This window comes from Scyliorhinus torazame, chromosome 17, assembly GCF_047496885.1.
Source record: "Scyliorhinus torazame isolate Kashiwa2021f chromosome 17, sScyTor2.1, whole genome shotgun sequence".
Lineage (NCBI taxonomy): Eukaryota > Metazoa > Chordata > Chondrichthyes > Carcharhiniformes > Scyliorhinidae > Scyliorhinus > Scyliorhinus torazame.
The window spans coordinates 183,802,472-183,817,008 of NC_092723.1; the positions used below are offsets into that span (position 1 = coordinate 183,802,472).

General features: G+C 42.4%; 1 protein-coding gene across 2 annotated transcripts in view; it reads right to left on the minus strand.

Annotated features, from left to right (window-relative positions):
- Nucleotides 1–559: 559 nt before the first annotated feature.
- Nucleotides 560–14,537, minus strand: part of snx29 (sorting nexin 29) — a 621,367-nt gene continuing 607,389 nt past the window's right edge. For both annotated transcript variants that reach the window (XM_072481809.1, XM_072481808.1), the window contains one exon: nt 560–6,885. In XM_072481809.1, the coding sequence (XP_072337910.1) occupies nt 6,759–6,885 (127 nt within the window). In that variant the 3' untranslated portion in view covers nt 560–6,758. The remainder of the gene's footprint in view (nt 6,886–14,537) is intronic.

Sequence of the window (14,537 nt, forward strand, 5' to 3'; positions counted from 1 at the left end):
CCATATCAGACTGTGGCGTAATTTCACGGAAGTCTTGGATAATGCCGCTGGTGGAATTTAAATTCAATTAATAAAATCTGGAATTGATAACTAGTCTCAGTAATGGTGACCATGAAACTCTCATCCATTGTTGTAAAAACCCATCTGGTTCACTAATGTCCTTTAGGGAAGGAAATCTGTGTCCTTACCTGGTCTGGCCTACATGTGACTCCAGACCCACAGCAATGTGGTTGGCTCCTAACTGTCCTCTGAAATGCCCTTGCAAGCCAAGGGCAATTAGGGAGGGGCAACAAATGCTGGCCTTGCCAGTGACACCTACATCCTGTGCAAGAATAAAGAAGAAAAGCTCCTGTTGCTGAAAGAGTTGCAGTTTATGTGGTCCACCCACGATCCTGTCAGTCCAGGATAATGTAGAGGAGGAATTAGTATTGCCCGAGACTTGTTATTTAACAAACAAAGCCACCAGCGCCATCGCGACTTCTGAAAACTAACTTTTCTCCAGAATGAGCACAAATACCAAAGAATGGAAACCAAAGGAAAATAGAAGCTCCACACAAACTGGAAATTAAAATTGTTTACTTTCTGTTGAAATGATACAAGTGAAAAATAATCAGTTCAAACCAACTTAATCAGAGAAGTTACATCATTTTATTGCACAGCATGCAAGATATAATACAGAATTGCAAAATAAAGCAGATTCCCACATTGCTTAGAAACTGTTGAATATACATGTACGGTTCCTTAAAATACATGTAACAATTCATAAAACATTGACATATTTGCACTGAAAGGTATTTAAATTGCACTTAAAGATGTGAAGTATTTTAAGCCCAGGTGTATTTCCACTCAGCACTTTCAGTTAGGCACCTCTGCAAATCTGGAGGGAAGCATTTCATCGAGTTCCCCAAGTCAGTTGCAGTAAAATTTAAAAATAATTTGGTCCAATTTTGAAACTCATCACATCAAACTTCCTTTTTACTCAGTTTGAGAAAACAAAGTAAAGATAGCCTGTCAATAAACAGTTTTAGTGTGTACATCATCTAAAGGTAAAGTCACCATAGTCCCAGATGACCACAGGTTGCTTTCCTCTTTGAGGGGGACAGCTGACTGGTGGCGATTTAACCCGAGGATCACCACACCTCAGGCGAGGGGCAAGGTTGAGAAGGCGGAGCCTTCATGAATAATCTCAGCCGGTGCGGGAATTAAACCCACGCTGTTGGCTTCACACTGCATCACGACCAAGCTTTCCAGCCAAGTGAACTAAACCACACCTCTGTCTGAGGCAGCAGGTATAAGGGGCTGGTAAGTCAAAAAGCAGTGATTGTTTCTGCCTGGACTGCTCTTTAGCTTCCAGACATGGGTAACTGGAGGTTGCTGATTGGGGGCTATCATGGGCAGCTCTGGTAGGGGTCTCTCATGCGTGGGTCTGATGGGGGTCTCTTGGCTGGGCCTGATATGGGTCTCTGATGGGGTGGGTACTGATGGGGGGGGGCAGGAATAGCATTGTGGGGGGAGGGAGGCCTTCTGATTGACTTGGGGGACACCTCCGTTAAGCTCTGATCCCCTTGACACACCGCAGTGTCCACCTTGCCAGGCGCACACTTGAGCAACCTTGCACTAAAGCCTACCCGGTGGTGTTTCCCGCGGTCGGCGTCGGAGACTAACACGGAGGTAGAGATCCGGGCTTCAGGCCTGTTAACCGCATGCTAATAGGAAATTCCATTTCCCCATCTCCGTAGGGTGGGAGGTTCGCAGCAAAGCATGGCAGCAGTGCCAAGCCCACGCCCCATTCTCCGCCCCATCAGGGTTGCTGATTCCAGCGCCGGGAATCGGAGAATCCGCCCCTAGCCTCAGGTTCAGAATAAATCGACACCGGGATCAACGCTGCAATTGGCTGCTCATTTATGTTTAGCCTCAGAAACAGAACAATTACTTTGTATTTTAATTTAGCATCCGTGACGGCTACTAAAAGTCACATTCCTGTAAGTTAAATACTGTAGACAATGAGGTATGAAATTGTAACAGAAAAAAACAGGATCAGATCAATAAGATTATTTTTTCCCAAAAAAGAAACATTTTGATAAAGTGGCAGAAAATGAGCCCAACTCCACACTGACAAACATCAATATTTCAGTGTCATTTTCTTTAAACTTTTTTTCATGATTAAGGAAAATGTCACCTTAACTTAAATGATGAAACTGGCCTTTGGTAATAAATCTACGAAGAAGAACTTAAGCTTGCCCTGCCTGGCAGAAAAGGGGTGTTTAAAATGGAGCAGTTCCAATTCTCACTCATTCTTCATTTCATCCCTCTGGTTTGTAAATCAGTAAATTCGGATCCGCTCTGCTCAAGAAGCAGCCTCTTGTCATCAATGTGAATCAGGGTCACACAACCATCATGGGGGTCCCATAGGATTCAGATCTCTGTTTGAGTGCCGCCGTCCATATCAGTTAAAGCTAACAAAGCCAATGAAGCTCTCTCAGGTAAACTTTCCTCAGTGGGGTTAAAGGAGGAGCAGGAACCCCTGCTTCTGCCACCACCACACCAACATCTAGAATCACCATTAGTGCTGGTGGCTGCCTGACCTTTGCTGACCCTTTCCCCACCTTCCACCCTAACCCTACTTCCATCAGCCAGTTACTTACTCCTTGCCTTGGCAGCAATAGCATTCAAGTGGGGCTAGGCTGTTAAAATCTGTCAGGTTTCTGATGAAGATTCCAGCGGGGGAGAGCTAGCCCCTCCCATTGCGAAGGGAAAATCAAGATATGCATTTGAGGGAGAAGATGATTACGATGACAGATTTGGGTGATTAAAGATGGGAGGAGGTGAGAGTGGAGCATGAGTACTATCATGGCCTGGTTGGGCCAAATGGCCTGTTTCTGTGCCATATATCAAGCAGAATTTAACAATACAAAGGGCACTTTTATTAACTTTACAAGCTACTTTTTGCATTATTAAGAGACTGAGCTTCAACACGATCCACTATTAAATAGTTGCGCATTCTGGAGATTTAAAAAAATCACAGAATATCCTCTCAATTCATTTCAATTCCATTTGCTTTCTTAACACATCTTTTATTTTCCGCGGCTTTGAGAATCTTAAAATCACTAACAAAATAAATAAAAGTGGGGCAATAAAAAGAGGTTTGAACATCAAGTGGTCCCAGTTCAGCTTGATTTTAAATTTCCTCCAAGGAGCTTTATTCGTCAATAGTCAGTCACATTCAGGAGGTACAGACACCAAACTGAAAGGTGACATAAACACTTAACGTTTGGGTAAAATCTAAGCTTTGTGTGCAAACTCAAGAATGTTCCAAATATCAAGAGGCAAGCAAAAAATGTGTGTGACATCAGTTGGTTTCCTGAAGGTAAAGTGATTGCAATGAGCAGAACGTGCAATTAGCCATGAACATCTGATTTATTTTAACACCCATTGTCACAATGGTTGTAAATCAATAGCATTAGTAACTGGAAGCTATGCACAGTTTAATAAATCGGATTAAATGTTAACAGTATTTTATTTTAAGAACTGTTATTCAAAATAGACCTATAAATAAACTTTCCAATGCTGGCAAAGTTTACAAATGACACAGGGAATGGCTTATTCGTGTTCTTATACTTCTTGTCAGGGAGCAATTTTTCTGCTCAAAGTACTCCTTTTAACTTGATCTTGAACGATAGAGAAATGGACATATTCAATAAGGGCCAGAACACCCAACCAACCTGAGCCAACTTCAAACATTGGAGTCAACAGCAGCACCCAATCAATGAGTGTATTCCTGTGATCGAGTGCCTCTGGATAAGTTCCCCAGTTGATCGTTCATTTCACTGAAGTGAACAGTTTGGATGTGGAATACACAAAATTCTTCCTTGTAACTGAATAACTACGGGAGTTCAGAAGACAGCACAAAATCATCTACCTCCCTAATTGCATGAAAAGTGGCATGTGTTTATTACTCTACAGTTTATTAAGATAGGACCGGAGGGAATATTTGGAACAGAAAATCCATCCTTTAGATTTTCCTTGTTCTTTAATGATGCTACAGACAGTGTTGAATTTTAGCTCTCCGTATATGGAATGTCGCAAGCCAACCTATTAAGAGATTTTCAAAAAGTTCTAACGTACAAAGATGACCTACTGAAAGTATAACAAAAACTCCAGTACCTTATATTTGATCATGATCATGTATATTTATTAATGATTCTTAAGTTTGATTTGTGGACCCAGAAGCAAAATAAGCACTTGTAAAGGCATCTCATTAATTTCAGGCATGACTAACGATTAACCTTGAACTGAGAGTCCTAAATGTATATACTTCCGCTGTTAAAGTTACTTTGCAATGTTTCCCAGAACATATTTTGGTTCATGTAGCATATGTCTAATGAATGGTCTAGCCAGAAAGAGTTGTAATGAAACACTTTTCTCAATGCATTTCTAATAAAAAATTAAATTTTAACAGTAGTGCCACATTCGCCACACGTTGACAGGATAGAGATTAATCTGTTTAATATCAGGTCTAATCTGCTTCATGTACAACTGAACAGATGCTAACACAGGAGCAAATGCCTTCAACTTCTTTCTAAGTAATTCATCAAAATGAAAAGGTGTGCGTAGAAAATGTCAGCCTGCTCACTGTTTTCTCCCTCTCCATTTCTCTGCCACTTGCCTGTTCTCATCGATATTGCATCCAATTCAGTGGGTAAGCACAGCACACTCGCAAACTCGTTGGATGATGAACGCAAAATATGATGGAAGATGATAGGGAAGTTCTGGTGAAAATGGATGAGAGAAATCTGGGCAGACACAACTCCAGGTAAATGGATTGGTGGAGTACCATGGCTGAAGTGGGTGATTAAGAGTGCTGCAGATTAATAACACAGAGCTGAATGAAGACCAAGAAGGCGTGCCAGTGTAAACATTGAGGATATTAAACACGGCTTGGGTTAGAAAACTCCAGGAATTTGGGAATTGAAAGAAGACAAGAAATAGGGGAGCAGAAGTTGATTGTGATCTGATGTTAGTCTTAGTGGCAATTCTGGCTCATGGGTTAACTGGGGTAGATTGTGATTGTGTCCGCAGACACAAGAATGTGGCGATTAGGGACTTTTCACAGTAACTTCATTGCAGTGTTAATGTAAGCATACTCGTGACAATAAAGATTATTATTATGTTTTTAAAAAGCTCTCAAGCAGAAAGATTAAACATTTAATGTAACAGATAATATGCGACTCAAGAAGAAAAGTATTTTCTTATGTTGCAATTCATGCCATTCACATTTACAGTGTAAACTTTAGGAGGAACAGTCATTATAACCAATGTATATTTTGGTAGAATTTGTGTAAGCACAATGGTGAGGAAAGTTTCTGAAAGTTCCAGCATCTGCTCGCAAGTGGAAGAATTTCAATGGAACTTCATATACATTAATTAAAATCATAGACCTGAAAGTATCAAGAAGTTGGGTCTAAAATAACCTCAACAAACAATACAGTTTTCAGAAATTGGCAGAACTGACTTTTAAGCCGACCTTGAACAGATTTATTTGCTTCCCAGGTAATTATAATGATATTGTCCGATTGTGGAAAAAATTCTGTTAATGGTCTGAGATTTTAAAGAAAAGATTCTACATTGGCGATAGTAAAATGTATCCAGCTGTGGGGCCCACATGGACTGGGACTGTGATTCGAGCGCTGTGTGTGTGTTAGCTGACAGTTACTGATGTGACACCTCTACATTGCTCATCTCCGCTCCACAACTGTAAATTTAAATATAAAGGCGATGTCATCTGACTAAAAATCTTACAAAAAAAATTTAAGATGCTATTGTTCATATCGGTGTGTTTGGATTAATCATTATTTGTGTATAAGAAGCACTGTTATCGCTCTGCCCTCGAGCAGACCCACAGGAAAATTTATATGACCGAGGCCGACTCGCGAGATTTGATGCCCTCATACTGCATCATTTAACAATATATGACAACAGAAATTTGCAATGAAAGTTGCTTAAGGAACCAAAGCTGGGAATTCAACAGAGAGACTAGAAGAAGGACGCTGTAATGCATTTCAGAGCTTGAGGATTGTGAATAATTTTAAAAAGTTAAAATTTAAAAAAGTTTCTGAAGTAAATCGATTTCCAGTTCATGTTGAACATGCTATCATTACCAAAATAAAATTTCTCTTCAATCGTTTTTTTTTAAGGCGGGTGAGGGAGAAACAGCACCAAGCACCTCTCAGTATCAAGAAGTTATATGTGACTTGAAACCTTTTCTCTGATCGAGTATCTGGCAATGGTGAATGATGCAATTACAGTGTTTTTGCAAACTTGTACAGGAATATTTTATCCCACCAGATATTGTCTATAGACAAAGGAGTGGTCATCATCAGGCTCAACAAGTGAACACTAAGAAGGACACAGTTTTGATACTTGGGGCATTCAAAATTAATGGCAAAAATAAAAATCACCAAATAGATTTTCCAACTGTGTCATCACAATAAATAATCAATACAGGCTGTAAACATTTCAAACTGTGCAAGTGAAAGAGAATCTTATCTTATACTGGTGTTCCTTTAAAGCAAATAATGCATTCCAAATTACCAACAAGGTAGGACCCATGTAACATGCCATTTTCCAAATCATTTCCCATGAAGTAGCACTGTAAACTCTATCTTCCTCTGCTTAAATCAGCTGTACTGAAAGGTTATCTGATGTTTTAAATAAAGGGTGGATATGAAGAATGCTTGAATCTTTAGTAAGTTCACAGGTCATAAGTCGCCACTCTGAGGCTCAGGATTCCGTGTCTCCCTGTGCTGAGTCCTGTTCAATCTAGAAAACTTGGAGATGCCCTTTGACCGTGCCTTACTTACAGGATCCCCGCTTGGCTGTACGTCACTGTAGAATAGATAGAAAAACAATGGATTATTAGTCTGCTGAAAAATAACAGCGCTTTAACAATCTAAGCTCATGATGGGCTACAGTTTAAACTGGGTAAAAGTGGCAACCACAAGAAAAATATTTCTCTTTTTTAATCATTTCAGTTCTGAACACTGACATTTTGCAGATGCGATTGTTAAAAAACAGTTCAGCGAGAATTAATAATTAAAAATGTTTTCATCAGAGTTTCATGAAGCCACATTTGTATAGTTATATAAAGGGGACATCCAGTTGCCCTGGTCAACACGTTGCTCTGACACAGGATGTGAAATATAACTAGTTTAAGGCAGTGGATCTCAGTAGAACTGTTTGTGAGGAATGGTGTAAGTCTATCTTTCCTTATTTTGAATCAAATGTATTATGGCTCCAACTGACGAGCAATGGAACACGCATGAGAACATGTCAGTTTTCCAAATTATTTCCCATGAAATAAGACTGTAGTTCTATTTTCCTCTGCTTAACTCAGCTTTCTTGAACTACTTCAACCGACAGCAGAAAGCTCAACATATCTTTCATGTGCTCTGAACATAGGATCCTTAAACACTGTCCCCGGCACTTACAGGAGCGACGAGGGTGCACCTGAGCCAACAAATCTTTGATGCCTTCCAATCAGGACAGCAGGACCTCATCAACATCTCTAGCTCTGTTCCCTGCCCAGCCACCAGCTAAATGGACAGATGGACAGGGAGTTCAGAAGGAGTACTTGCTTCAAGAAGCTGAAGCCAGGACCTTTAAAATGATTTGGGGGTGGAGGGGGGAATAAACCTGTGAATGTACAACAGAGAAGATGCTCGAGACCAGGGCTTCCTGCGGCTCGGAGGAGAATTCCCACTGTTCCTGGCTCACAAAGAGCTGGCAGTTCCCCTCTCTGTTTCTCTGCCGTGTTTCCCAGCTGCTGGGAAACACATGCAGAGTCTTTCTATCCAAAACTCAATACCCATAACTTTACTGGTAGCATATCCTGTGCACCCCATCACCTTGAGTTCACTGACCTACACTGACTTCAGATCAGACAATGTTTGAGTCTAGAAATGCTCATTTTCACTTTCAAACTATTCCACAGCCTGATTCTGCACGATCTTGGTCACCTCCTCCAGCCCTACCAGCCTCCAAGTTCCTCTTATTCCAGCTTCTTCTGTATTTCAAATTCTGAACACTCCACTATTGGTCGCTGTGCGTTCAGTCGCCCTATCCCAAAGCACTGGGACTCCTTTTCCTGACCTCTCTTTCCTCCCTGGAATGCTGTTTTAAGCATTTCACCATTATCATTGTGTATCTTTGCAAGCTTCATCCATCACGGGTACAGGTTCTCTGTGAAAGCATTGTGAAGTTAATCTATAGGATTTAGCATCAACAATGGCTCTTGGTTTTGTGATGTTTTTTAAATTGACAGAGAGTCTTAATCAAGTTCATTTGAAGCCAATATTTTTAAAAACTGACCTGGAAGGCCAGATAGATGAGTAAATTTAAATACCAGTCTATTCCTGTGATAAATTGTAATAATTCTATCAATTATATTTTCTCAGTAAGTTTAACAAAAGCAAATATGAATTTGAAATCAAAAACATCAATCTCATCCAGGTTTTTGATATGCAAAATAAAAGAATGACTTTGATGTATTACCTTCCCTCACCTGGGACATGGGTTTAATTACGTGACTGTCAATTTTAAACAAAAGCCCTTCGAACTGCACATTGCTGAGATTAAAAGCTCCAAATCAGGTTGCTGTTTATTATGTATCCAGGGCACATGGAATGGTTAACGGTCTATTGAAACTGGATTACCAGGAAATTTCTAGCTGTTCAATAGAGCTAATTGCAATACCTCTGACAAAAATACAATATCTCAATGTTTTACACAACGACTAAAGAATTGCAATTGCAAACATTGAAAACTGGAATCACTATTTTTCTGTCGATATCACTTTGCCCCACACAATGAAGTGACTTTGTTTCCAAGTAGAATCGATACTTCACGCACTGCACAATATTGCCAGGTTTATAGACATTCATCATTTTCAACACCTCAGACTCAAAGAAGGTAAATTTACAGTTCAGTCAGTCCCAGCCTAATTTAGATGAACTCCAAGAACACAGGACAACAACACTGTTATTGCTCCAGTAATCTCAGAATGTTTCTCGGTTTACAACAAGAGCTGCTGTCACTCCTGAAGAGTGTTTGACAATGGACTGAATCTCAACCCCAAAAGTAGATGGGTCGGGATTGAGTGAGATGTTAAAAAGTAAAAGATACCAGTGGATTGGGACAAGGGACAAGGCAGCTAACCGTCTCGCTAGAGCCGCTTTGACAGTTAAGTATTCTAGTGAGGCTGAAGCCTCTTGATTTAAACCACTTTGCAATTTTAACCTTGGCTGGGTGTGGATTTCCCAAGGCCTCAGGAAACCCAATTGCTGAAGGGAAGTTGTGGCAGCTTCAGGGAGAAGATTGGAGCTTTTCCCTGGAACCCTAACCACCAGAGAAGTTGGGGTTCAGGCCACCCCCCCCTTCCGTGGGGTCAGGAATCCAAATCCCCTGGATCAGAACCACTCCTGGCCTCAACGTTCTGAACTCCCGGATCAGAACCCCAGGAGCAACAGGCAGCACAGCGGAAGCTATAGCCTCCTCCAGAGTCCAACTGTCGATCAGGCTGACCTCCAGCAAGAGAATATGTCAAAGCAAATTGTAACATGCTGGGGTGTCACAACAGGGCGGTTCGGTGGCACAGTGGTTAGCACTGCTGCCTCACAGCGCCAGGGACCCCAGTTCAATTCCTGCCTCGGGTGTTCATAAGTGTGCGATGAAATGATGAGTTTCTGAAAAATAGCAGTAAATTAAAATCTCTGCAACTGTATTGTCTTCACCAGGTTGCAACAGATTGTGCCAGAGTGAAAACCTTTCTTCAGGCCTGATCCGAATCTCCAATTCGACGGGTCCTCCCGCTGGGCCATTTTCCAGTTCCGCCGGAGTCAATGGATTTTGATCGGCTCGCTGCATTTTACGACCCTGCCAGTCCGGGATAGTGAATTGCGCCTATAGCTTTCAGAGGCGGCCGATCGAGGAACAGAGCCCATCAAACTCCTCAAAGATCCAACACTGTCCTTTGAAACACCATCAATAATCTCACCTGTCGTGTTCCACTTGTAAATAAAACCCACAGGAAGCAGAGTGTGACTATCTGTGACTATCATTCTTGGAGTTTCACTCACCTAGTATTCAAACCATGAAGAGCCCAGCCACTGAGCATTTAAACAAAAGTATGAAGTGACAGTAAGAATGTGAAAACTCACAGGACTTTCCTTAATTATTTAGTGGTTATGACTAAATGGGCAGAAGCATTTTGTGCTTCTCTTATTGGAAATACAATAGAACAATTATATCATTTTTTAAACACAAATCAAATTACCTACAATTTCTGAATGTACAAAGTGAGATATAACCAGTTGTCATGCCAACACTAGTGAACTAGAAGAATTGAGAAGCAATTTTGTTATTGAAGTTATTTTGTGCATTGGAGCAGTGATTAATACTGAATATCAGTCAGCCTCTCAATGCTGAGTCAGAGGTTTCTGGGTTGATGTCCCACTCCAGGTCTTGAGGTGACAGTATTCGAAAAGGTTCCTTTCAAACCCACTACCACTACCATCTAGGAGGTCGAGGGCAGCAGATACCTGGGAACCCTGACACCTGGAGGTTCCCCTCCAAGTCACTCACCACCCTGACTTGGAAATATATCGCCATTCCTTCTGTTGCTGGGTCAAAATCCTGGAACTCCCTCCCTAACAGCATTGTGGGTGTACCTACACCTCAGGGACTGCAGCGGTTCAAGAAGGCAGCTTACTACCATCTTCTCAATTAGGGATGGGCAATAAATGCAGTCCTAACCAGCCTCGCCCACATCCCATAAATGAATAAAGAACACGCTAACGAATCATTTATCACTGTCTGGGTACAAATTAGCAGTTGTACTTGTCTACAAAAGAATAAGCACTGCATTTCAAAATAATTCATTGTTTATGAAGCGCTCTCTGAGGGTGTGTGAAAGACACAATATAAACGTACGGTCTTCATTTCTCTTTGGAACTTATGCTTTTATTATGGGCTATCTAAAATCATGAAATATTTTATTCCTGACCGCAATTTATTCGTTGCGTTTTCCCAATTTTAATCATTTTACTTTTGTTCTAATGCATTATTCCCTGAACACAAAACAACCTGCTTTGGACACTGGCTTAATTAAATGAATGAATGAAGAAATAAATAAATAAATAAAAAGAAAGAAAGAAATAGAAATGTTGCACGGAATCAGCAATCCTGCCAGTACCAGCCAGGAAAAAGACAGTTTAATGCTTTCGGTTGCCGGTAGCTCCTTTGTCAGAGTTGGAAACAGTAAACAGATTAAAAATATGTTGGAAGGGAATGAAATGTGCCAGTCTGGATATAAAAGCACCTTCGTTAGGCAGTCAAAATACATTCGAAAATAGAAAACCCGTATAACTGGAAAATAACCCATTTGGGATGCGAATGGGAAAAACCGCCGGGTTAATGGAGGAAACAATTAAAGTGTGCAGTTACTAATACAAACCAGAGTTTACACACACACAGGCGGAAGCTATTGCTCCTGATTTACTCCATGTTTGATGTTCAGGCTAAAGATGGAAAGGATGGGGTATGAATGGGAGCTGAGGTTATGGGGTCAGCTAATAAATAATAGAATGATGCTTGTGATAGAGGAGAAATATTGAGTAAAGCCATCAATCTGTATTTGATCTCAAGGTTGAGGCTGTGTCCTGGTCCATAGTCATTTTTCTAAACCACTGAGATTCTCAGACCCCAAATTCCAAGCCAGATTCTTTAATCATTTTCCCAGCCTGTATGGCAGTGCTACATATATGATATATATCGGACCTTAAGGACAAGACTTGTTGTAAAAGAAGGAATGCATTAAATTTGAGGATGGAATGATGAAAAATCTTGCAATGGCAGGCAGGGTGAGGGGATCTTCAAAATGAGATTGCCTGTAAGATTTCTGATTCACTGGAGTAGGAGATAAAGGATGCGATTGGGAGGATGCAGTCGGGGAAGGTGGCAGGGCCGGATGGGTTTCCGGTGGAATATTATAAAAAATTCAAGGATAAGCTGGCACCCCTGATGGTGGGGATGTTTGAGGAAGCGATAGGCAAGGGGGTGTTGCCACAAACCTTGGGGCAGGCATCGATAGCCCTGTTGCTAAAAAAAGATAAGGATCCGACGGAGTGTGGCTCGTATAGGCCCATATCACTTCTGAATGTGGATGCAAAAGTATTGGCGAAAGTACTGGTGGGTAGGCTGGAGGAGTGCCTCCCGAAGGTGATAGGTGAAGATCAGACGGGGTTCGTGAGAGGGAGGCAGCTCTTTTCAAACGTTAGAAGGGTATTGAACGTCATTATGGCACCGGCAGAGGGGAAGGAAACAGAGGTGGTTGTGGCATTGGACGCTGAGAAGGTGTTTGACCGGGTAGAATGGGGGTACCTGATGGCAGTGCTGGAGCGGTTTGGGATTGGACCAAGATTTGTGAACTGGGTAAAGCTACTATATCAGGAGCCGAGGGCGAGTGTCCGCACAAACTACATCAGCTCGAGATACTTTTCTCTCCACCGTGGGACGAGACAGGGATTTCCTATGTTCCCCCTGCTGTTTGCACTTGCGATTGAGCCGTTGGCCATCGCAGTAAGAAGTTTGAGGGCATGGAAAGGAATAGTGCGGGGGTGGATAGAGCATAGGGTGTCCTTGTATGCCGATGTTGCTGTTATACTTGTCGGAACCGAGTGTGTCGATAGGGGGAATATTGGAGCTGCTTCGAGTGTTTGGGTCTTTCTCTGGGTACAAACTAAATCTAGACAAGTGTGAGTATTTTGTGGTGTCTCGGCCGGGGGGTGGGGGCAGGGGTGAGGGGGGGGGGTGCCATTCCGTAGGGCAGGGATTCACTTTAGGTATCTGGGGGTGCAGGTTGCCCAGCAGTGGGGGGGGCTCTGCCGGTACAATATTTCTAGTTTGGTGGGGAGAGTGAAAGCCGATGTGGCAAGGTGGGACGGCCTTCCTCTGTCACTGGCGGGTCGAGTACAGGCGGTTAAAATGAATGTGTTGCCGCGATTCCTGTTTATTTTTCAATGCCTGCCGATTTTCCTGCCAAAGGCTTTTTTCAGGGAGATTGAGGGAAGGATTACTTTGTTCATATGGGGAGGGAAGGTGGCCAGAGTTAGAAAGGTGCTGCTACAGAGGGGAAGGCAGGCAGGGGATTTGGGTCTTCCGAACCTGATGTATTACTACTGGGCGGCGAATGTGGAGAAGGTGCGGAGCTGGGTCAGAGGGGTTGATTCCCAGTGGATCAGAATGGAGGAGAGTTTGTGCAGGGGGTGGGGATTGAAAGCACTAGCAATAGTGCCGCTCCCGATGGCCCCGGGGAAATACTCAGGGAGTCCGGTAATAATAGCTTAATTGAGAATTTGGGGTGTCAGACCAGCCAGGGTTGGAAACTGGTGCGGAGGCAGATGTTGTAGCCTTCACCTCGTTGATTACCCGAAGGCGGATCCTGATGGGTTGGAGAGCAACCTCTCCACCCTGTGCCCTGGGGGGCGGGGGGACCTGTTGGAATTCTTGACTCTTGAGAAAGTTAAGTTTGAACTGAGGGGAAGGATGGAGGGGTTCTACAATTCATGGGCGTTATTCATTATGCACTTTCAAGAACTGGATAACATCAAACATTAGTTGGGGGGGGATGTGTGTTAATGGTGACTATGGGTGATCCCTGATTCCTTTTTGTTATTTGTTTATGTGAACATGCGGGCTGATGTTTGGGGGTTGGTGGGAGGATGGGATCGTTGTTATTATGGGGACTGACATATTTGTTACTGATTATTGTTTATTGTTGATGGGTGTAAATGTGGGAGAAAATGTGAAAAAGAAGAATAAAAATATTTTTTAAAAAAGATTCACTGTCAGCCTTGTCAATTGTTATTACTGCCATTTGTGTAGACAGTTCGTGTTAACGCAATGGCTAAAAACAGATTTGAAGAAAAGTACAAACCTTCACCTGAGCCAAAGGTGCTGTTGAGATGGGCGTTGTAGTGACTCACGGCTTCAGTGATTATCAGCCCGACTCAGTGAAGGAAATCAGCTTTTGCTAATGCGTGTAGGTCCGCCTTTTCTTGCCAGCCTCGTTCTTACAAACTTCTATGTTCTTTGGATGGGCATTAATGCAAGGAAGTCTTTGCTTTATTTGTTTACGGAGGGTGAGCGTCGCTGGCAAGGCTAGCGTTTATTGCTCATTCATAAATGTCCTGGAGAAAGCAGTGGTGGTGGCACGGTGGTTAGCACTGCTGCCTCACGGTGCCGAGGACCTGGGTTCGATCCACGTCCTGGGTCACTGACCGTGTGGAGTTTGCACATTCTCCCCGCATCTGCGTGGGTCTCACCCCCACAACCCAAAGATGTGCAGGCCAGGTGGATTGACCACGCTAAATTGCCCCTTAATTGGAAAAAAAAAGCGAATCAAGTACTTTTTTCCCCTTTTTAAAAAATAAATTGAAAGGGAAAGCAGGTACTGAGCTGCTCTTTTGAAATGGCCCAATTTA